The 8,656-nt window shown below is 37.0% G+C and overlaps 1 protein-coding gene across 2 annotated transcripts; it reads left to right on the top strand.

Moving 5' to 3' along the window:
* Positions 1-607: 607 nt before the first annotated feature.
* LOC147539282 (trimethyltridecatetraene synthase-like) lies at positions 608-3,886 on the top strand. Of its 2 annotated transcripts, XR_015226314.1 has the most exons (3): positions 608-1,641; positions 2,816-3,601; positions 3,801-3,886. XR_015226314.1 is itself a non-coding variant. In XM_086644494.1 (2 exons), exons 1-2 carry the CDS (start codon positions 715-717, stop codon positions 3,437-3,439), a joined length of 1,551 nt encoding a protein of 516 aa, XP_086500620.1. In that variant the 5' UTR covers positions 608-714; the 3' UTR covers positions 3,440-3,612. The 2 variants fall into 2 exon arrangements, 1 of the variants encoding a protein (XP_086500620.1); XM_086644494.1 differs by lacking the exon at positions 3,801-3,886 and having other exon boundaries at positions 2,816-3,612.
* The last annotated feature ends 4,770 nt before the right edge of the window (positions 3,887-8,656 follow it).

The raw sequence follows: 8,656 nt of genomic DNA, 5'->3' as shown, positions 1-8,656 counted from the left end.
AAATGCGTTAAAGAACTGGAAGAGCGAATAAAACTATGGAGAGTTTACTACCATTTGTTGTAGTAGTTGAACACTCAATTGAAAAATCAGAGGTCATAGCTTCGATTTTCTTTCAAATAAAAAAATCACGATTTATAGAATTTGTATTATAAGAGTGTAAATAATGACCTTTAAGGTAGATTACATGGCTTATAGGGTGTATGAATGTCTATAAGACGGTTCCATGACGCTTTGAGCATATTCCATCCTTATAATGTATCGAACACAAATGATTTATATGACATGACACAAAAGTCATATTCCATTCTAATCGTCTGAATATAATAGACAATCACACATCATGCATCAATTGACAATGATACTTTATAAGAATAAAATCTGTTCATAACTTACTATGAAAAGGTCATACAAAGTACACGGAGGACCCTAACTACCATTTGTTATATTTTACATATGAATTTGTAAGGACATTATAGTAAATTGCATCTATAGTGATAACAAACAAACATTTGGACCTCACAATTTTGGTTAAGTTACAAAGAAACTACACTTATTTAATTATCTAAAATAAGATGTACAACTTCCCATACGTTTTCTCTTCTTCACCTATAAATATCACTCTCACCCATCACCACCACCACAAACACCAAAACCATTACAATAAACCACTAAAACTACCAAAAGCTCTCCAAAAACCACTAATACCCTTCCAAAATGGAGTTCATTCCATCATGGTTTCTATATGCAGCAGCATGGTTTGCTGCACTTTTACTCCTCTTGAAAGGCTTCTACCTCCGTCGTACTAAACTAAACCCTCCACCAGGTCCAAAGCCATGGCCGATCATCGGAAACCTAAACCTAATGGGCGCTCTTCCTCACCGTTCAATCCATTATCTCTCCAAGAAATATGGACCCTTAATGCAAATTCAATTCGGTTCATACCCGGTAGTGGTTGCTTCATCCGTAGAAATGGCTAAGGAATTCCTTAAAACCCAAGACATCACTTTTGTTGGTAGACCCAGAACAGCTGCAGGAAAATACACAACCTATAACTATTCCAATATCACTTGGTCTCAATACGGCCCGTATTGGCGTCAAGCTCGTAAAATGTGTTTACTCGAACTCTTTAGCAATAAACGTCTTGAATCATATGAGTATATACGTATACAAGAAACACGTACACTTCTACGTGTTTTACACGGGTCAAGTGGTGCTCCGGTTAGTCTAAAAGATCATCTTTCGAACGTAAGTTTAAACGTAATTAGTCGTATAGTTTTGGGTAAGAACTACTTAGATAAAGAAGGGGATGAGAGGTGTAAATCTTCTGTTATTGTTCAACCAGAAGAATTTAAAGAAATGTTAGATGAGTTATTTTTATTAAATGGGGTATTGAACATAGGTGATTCAATACCTTGGTTAGGGTTTATGGATTTACAAGGGTATGAAAAAAGAATGAAGGTTTTGGGTAAGAAATTTAATAGGTTTTTGGAACATGTTATTGATGAACACATTGAAGAGAGAGGAAGTGTTGGCAAAGATAATTTTGTTGCTAAAGATATGGTTGATGTTCTTCTTCAACTCTCTGATGATCCTAATCTTGATGTTAAGCTCACAAGAACAAGTGTCAAGGCATTTACACAGGTAATTTTTTTCTTTTTTCAACTTTAATTATTTTTTCTTTCACAGCCATACCTGGAATATATAGGGTAATTTTGAAACCGACCAAGCTGTTTTGGCGCCCCTTTTCCTCACCTTTCTCCTCCAAAAATTTACCCACACACTTCTCAAAAGATTTGCCTTCACGGGCGCCAATAACACTTTGGACCCCTTTAAAGTTACCAAGAGGGCAAGACATTGATCTATTCTTTTTTTTTTGTTGAAGAGACATTGATCTATTCATAGATAAAATATTTAGTAAGGGTGGGTGGATGCTACTTGTGTAGGGTAAGCGGTGGATGGGAACTTTTGTAGGGGTGGGGGTGGATATGACTTTTTGTAGGGTGGGTGGGCCGCGGGGGATGAGACTTTTATCTTACTCAATTGTGCTTAATTTTTAATGGGGGATCTCTCGTAGCTAATATTTTTTTACAACCGTGATAGATGGCCCGGCAAGAAACCTGGCCGAATCGACGTGTCGCATTATGATTTAGAGAGAGAAATTTTTTTACTTTCTCTCTTTAAATCATGGCCCGACACGTCACCCGGCCGGGTTCTGTGCCGGGCAGAGCATCATTTTCCTATTTTTTATAACAGAAATTTTAAAGAGTAAAACAATATCTTTCTTTTTTTCGTCATGCTTCTCTGCTAAACTTTTTTTTTTTTTTTTGTTGAAACTTCCCCTTCCAAACTTTGCCTCTAGGCCAACAACACTTTTAGGAGGCACCTTTAGACAGAGTTAACTTATAGAATAACATATCTATATTTCAATTTAGTAAGGGTGGGTCATGGGTGGATGGGACTTTTGCCTCACTCAATCCTGCTCTTGCTCTAGTATGATATTACCTCCTACCGGAGGAGAGATGCATGCTTTTGATAACAGAAACTTGTATAAAACAACATCATTGTTTTTCAACCAAAAAAGAAATTAATTTCTGCATCTTCAAGAGGTAAATTATGTTGTTAAAGTACTTACCCCGTCCGTCGTGGTGAACATATGCCTATATAATTAATCAGGAAGGGGTTGTTTTAGAGTGTCTGTCAGATACTAAACGTAATTACATATCACACAGAATTACAAAGCTCTCTGGATTTTGGTTTGATTTCATAATTCTTTCACATAATCGATGTGGCTCATTTTATTTTTCAATTATTGAAGGATTTGATTGCCGGTGGCACTGAAAGCTCGGCAGTGACAGTCGAATGGGCATTATCAGAACTCCTAAAAAACCCAGAAATATTTGAAAAAGCAACAGAAGAACTCGATAGAGTAATTGGAAGAGAAAGATGGGTAGAAGAAATAGACATTCCTAGCTTACCTTATATCCAAGCGATCGTCAAGGAAACAATGCGGATGCACCCAGTGGCACCACTACTAGTGCCCCGTGAAACCCGGGAGGATTGTAAAATCAATGGCTACGATATTCTTGCAGGAACAAGGGCATTTGTTAATACATGGTCAATTGGGAGAGACCCAACATTGTGGGAAGAACCAGAGGAATTTCGTCCTGAAAGATTTATTGGAAATACAATTGATGTGAAGGGGCATGATTTTGAGTTATTACCATTCGGTTCGGGCAGAAGGATGTGTCCAGGTTATACACTTGGGCTTAAGATAATTCAATCGAGTTTAGCTAATCTTTTACATGGATTTGCTTGGAAATTATCCGAGAATATGAAACCTGACGATTTAAATATGGAGGAAATTTGGGGGCTTTCGTCACCAAGGAAGATTCCACTTCTAGCGATTCCCAAACCTCGTCTCCCTAATCATGTGTACTGATGTGTTTAATAGGATGTGCCTTTAGCCAATTGCCGCCTATTTTCGTTTGGTTATGTCTTTTGTCGCGTATAAATATTATATATATATATATATATATATATATATATAGAGAGAGAGAGAGAGAGAGAGAGATGTTGTATGGTTGCTTAATAATATACATAAGTTTTTTTTTTTTTTTTTGATGAGAGAACATTGCATTAAAGAAAAACGAGAGTACAAAATACAAATCAAACAACTAAAGTAAATCCGAAACAAAAGAAGGTACAGAATTCCACACTTTTCTGTCTTCATTTCTTCTTCCCCATTTCGCAATCGCATCAGCTGGAGCATTGCAATCCCTAGGTACACAGGTGTACATAAGTTTTTACTATTAAAAAATCAATTTTCAATGTTGATGTAGTCAATAATGTAAAAGTATTGTAAACATAACAACGCTTTTTCTTTTTATTTGGAGAGTGTAAAAGAATGACTTATATAAGTCTTACGAAAACTGCGGGGAAATAGAACCACTAGATTAGATTTTTATTTACTAAACTTGACTAGAAAACTGCTTAAAACTCTTTCAACTAAGATCGCCTCAATGATAGGCAAGATTTAATATGACAAGTACATGAAATAAAATTGAAAACCACTTCTTGATTTTTTGTGGTCTTAAAAGTTGTGTTACCAGTGATGTAATTTTATTTGCATACAATTATAGGCCGGCGTTTTAGGAAAAAATAATATGGTAACCATTTTTTCTCCATGTCGCTAAGGGTCGTTGGTAAACTGCCTTTGTTGACGACCTTCATTATTTCTCAGATCTTTCTCTCTCATCTCTTCTTTTCCGATTACCAAATCCGGCCACCACCGTCATTATTTCTTTCTCTCTCTATATATATCTTTCTCTCTTCCTCTTTCTCTGTCTTTTTCTTTCTTTCCTCGATATGTCCCCCTCTCTATCACTCTTTCTCTCTCCAACATCTCTCTCGCTCTCTCACTTTCACTCACTGTGTTTCACTCTCTCACACTCATTCTCACTGTATCTCGCTCCTTCTTTGTCTCCCTAAGACTCACACTCCTGAAATCCTAGTTTCAGACTTCGTGGTCAGCTGACCATGAAATTCTTTGTGGTCAACCGACCACGAGAGTTACCATTACATCTCGTGCCCCGGTTGGCCACGAAATTGTGTGGTTGATTGATCACGAAACGTTTCGTGGTCAACCAGCCACGAAACCCTCCTCGAAGTTTATTTCCGGCGAGAGGAACACTTCCCATCGTCGGAACTGAGAATGAGAGAGTGTGTTTATGAGAGCGTAAGAGAAAGATTTTGTGAGAGAGACAAAGAGACTGTGAGATGGAGATATTGTGAGAGATATAGAGAGAGAGAGAGAGAAAGAGAGAAGGAGAGAGAGAGAGAGACTGTGGAGAGATCGTGAGAGAGAGTTACTGTGTGAGAGAGAGACAAAGACTGTAAGAGAGATTGAGACTGTGAGAGGGATCTTGAGAGAGAGTTGTTGTGAGAGAGAGAAAGAGGCCCGGTGTGAAGTTTTAATCGGGACCCTCCAAATCAGTGGCGTGGCTAAGATTTTAGAGGCCCGGTGTGAAGTTTTAACCGGGGCCCTTCATAGAAAATGAGAACGGGAAAAGTACATACATATGACGTAGTAGATAAATATTCAAATAATTTAACTGAAAAAAAAATATTAGTATGAAAAAGATATATTTATACATAAGTATTAACGCTAAGTACGTGATGCCAATAAGAATATATGAAGTATATTCGATGTAATTAATTAAATCGATGAACACAATTTAACTGAATATTTACAAGACGCAATTACATGATTAAAGAAGTATCCATATAACAAAGAAGTATGATTTCGAAGATCCGATTTCAACAAGTAAAACTAATAATTTTTGCGTAAGAAACTAGTTACAGAAGAAATTAGTTGGAAGACAAAAAGTATACACGATTAGAAGAAAAAAAAGACATACAACCACTCGCATTTTAGTAGCTAAAATAGAGCATTTTAGTAGTTAAGATAGAGAGAAAAGAAACGAAAACAAAGAGAGGATCAAAGATAAATAGAGAGAGAGTGAGAGAGAAAAGAAACGAAATGATGAAGACAAAAATAAAAAAACATTAATAAGCAACGAAATAAAGAGATTAAAGGTGCATTTAGAACATCCACTAGACCATAAATTCATAAGAATGGGCTTTATACGGAGGGTTGGGGCGCCCATAGATATTTCAATTCTATAAGAACATTTTAAAAATATGATCTTATGTTGTGGTTAAAAGGATTCAAACACAGATCCTATTGGCCACGCGACAAAGTTCAGTACCAACTTGCCCACTGGCTCTTTTAGTTTATACTAACAACACTGCTCTATATGTAGATAGTACACAACATCACTAAAAATGGGGCTCTAGAAAGAGGGGGCGGTGCGACGGCACCGGTTGCACCCCCTCTTCCACGCTCCTGCTCCAAATAAATCAAGAATCTACTACCCTAATGACATCACTATCTCTAACTTACCTGGAGATGTAACTGAAAAATACGCAACTTACAAGTACTCCAATATTACTTGGCCTCTGATACAACTTCTAATCGGTCAAATGTATTTCTCGAAGTCTTAATAACGGTAGAAACCGTTTGCGTCATCGTCCATTTAGGTTCAAGCGCAAGGGACCTCAAGTGCAATTGGTTGGGGTCAATTATCCGTCCAAAGTTACAAATCACCAAGACTGAAATTGTTCATAGACGCTCGAGGTGCTTATAGAATTTCCATTACATGAAGGTAAGTGTTGTTGCTAATATCTGGGAGTTGTCTGTTTTCATTGTTGGAAAACTTTAAATGCACTCACTATTTTGTTATATGCAGTCACATCAAAGGTATTTTATGTTCAAATTAAACTAGATGTGAGTGCATATAACATTTGATTTTGTCCACCACCTTTTCTTGTAGTGGGTGAACATCTCTCTTAAGTCCATGAGGTATTGGGATCGAGTCTCAGTGAAAGTAGTTTATTACCAATTTTTATCTCATGTAATTTAAGCAATAAATAAAGGCCGCGGCTTTGGGGAATAAAGAAAATTCTCTGGAGAATAAATTCTCGAGGGAATCCAGATTTTTTTGAAAATTCCACGGAGAATAAATTTTTATGGGGAATACATAATACATTTTTGGGAGATTTTAAAAGGCCTCCCCGTTTTTGTTAAAAGGCCTCCCCATGGTTTCGTTGACTAAGTAAAAGACTTTTGACTTAGCTTGGTTAAAGGGCCCCCCTCTTTGAATGGGTGAAAAAAAACCCCCTTTAAATGTGTATTTCACCCACATTAGGATTTTAGTTGTTACAATTATAAAACTTCCTAAAACCCAAATCCCTAGAAACCCAAATCCCTAGGAATTCCCTCTTCTTCCACCGGAATTGTCAACATCACCGGTCTTGGGTTAAGTTTGACCTAACGGCGTTAACTTTGCCGTTAGGTCAAATATTGACGAAGGAGGTGCTCTTTTGTAGAGGGGGCCCTATAACCAAATGGGTTATAATGAGGGGCGCTTTTAGCGGGGATGCCTTTTAACAAAAACGGAGGGGCCTTTTAAAATTTCCCTACATTTTTTTTGAAAGTTCTCCTTCATCTTATCTGTTCTCTCAACCACTTCATCTTCTCGGCACCTCATCATCTTCTCCGGCGAAAGTCGCCGGCCGCCTAATTTTCCGTCCGACGACCTTCAAACATAAAAAAAAAAAAGAATAAAAATTTATTTTCTCTCTCCTCTCTCTCTCTCTAATTTTTTTTTCTTTTCTCTCTCTCTAGAACAAATCTAGAGAGAAGGTCTGTTCTCACGAACCTAAAAATTGTTTTCACGTTTTACTCGATCTCTCTCTGTAACTAGGATGTAGGTATCTAGCTAACCTAAAACTTAGGGTTATGATTTGACCTGCCAAGCAAGCGCACCTGTCATGGCAAAGGTCGTTTCACATCTAGAACTTTCTCTCTCTCTCTCTCTCTTACATCTACTACACAATTCTGATCACCTTCATAGATTTCTACATCCAGAATCAAAATCATCAGAACACCAAGATAATCTTCATCGAAATCTCCGATCGCCTTTCAACCGACGTGGATGTATCTTCTTGCGACACAGATCTCCATTTAAATCGTTGGATATGCTCTCATAACCTCTTTTATTGGATAAATTTCATTCAATTCCATAACAGTTCACCTGCAAAATTAAAAAAAGAAGAAGAGAATAATCGAAGAAACAAAATTGAAATCAAAGTCGAAATTTGATCTATATGGAAAAAGTAGAGATCTTTCTTCGGTTTCAAACTAGTTAAGCAAACAAAACGAAAGTTTCTCAAAATCGACTTGAGCTGAATCTTGATATCAGTAAAAGAAAACGAAACTTGAAGATTTGATGGAACTAAAAAAAACCAAACAAGCTACAAATTACAGATCGAAGAACGGATTCGGCTAAGAAGATGAAACAATTGCGTAGATAATTCAAGGGGGAAATATGGATCGAAAATAATAATTTGAGTCTATTGTTTGAAGGTCTCTCTCTAGATCTGTTCTAGAGAGAGAGAGAAAAAAGACAAAAAAAAAATTTAGAGAGAGAGAGAGAGGAGAGAGAAAATAATAAAATTTTTTTGTTATGTTTGAAGGTCGCCGGCCGGAAAATTGGCCGGCTGACGACTTTCGCCGGAGAAGATGATGAGGTGTCGAGAAGATGAAGTGGTAGAGAGAGGTGATGAGATGGAGGAGCCTTTTTTATAGCATCTTCTAAAATTAGAGGCCCCTTAGCAATAAAAAGAAACATAAAAAGTCAATCTTATTTGACTAGTTTTAAGAAAAGTCTTTATTCCCTGGAGAATTTTCTTTATTCCCCAAAGTCGCGGCCTAAATAAAGTAGATCTGGGGATTGATGGGCTTTCATGCCCCCTAGAATGACAATAAATAAGGGTATTTACATGGCCTTTAGGACCCAAAATGTCTGAAAATATAACAGTTATACTGCTCATCCAGATTCATGATGTATTGCATATTATATTCATGACGTGTCATTGTCATCCAAATGTAATGACTCTTGGCGTTCAATGTAAAGAAAAAAACTACATTTAATTTCTTTCTCTCAATGCCTAAATCTTCCCTAACCTGAAAGCCGACCTTGGGCCTAATTTCCTCACTATGCATAAATTTGTGGTTCCATATGGATGCATCAAT

This window comes from Eschscholzia californica, unplaced genomic scaffold, assembly GCF_041429995.1.
Source record: "Eschscholzia californica isolate CP2 unplaced genomic scaffold, dmEscCali1.0.p SCAF_5, whole genome shotgun sequence".
Classification (NCBI taxonomy): domain Eukaryota; kingdom Viridiplantae; phylum Streptophyta; class Magnoliopsida; order Ranunculales; family Papaveraceae; genus Eschscholzia; species Eschscholzia californica.
Note: the sequence above shows the minus strand (reverse complement) of the source record. Positions and strands in the feature narration are given on the sequence as shown.

Bases quoted from the DNA above. Each gene is read 5' to 3' on its own strand.
- LOC147539282 (XM_086644494.1), top strand. From the start codon at position 715: ATGGAGTTCATTCCATCATGGTTTCTATATGCAGCAGCATGGTTTGCT. The intron at 1,642-2,815 runs GTAATTTTTTTC...CAATTATTGAAG, and splicing joins GTGTCAAGGCATTTACACAG to GATTTGATTGCCGGTGGCAC.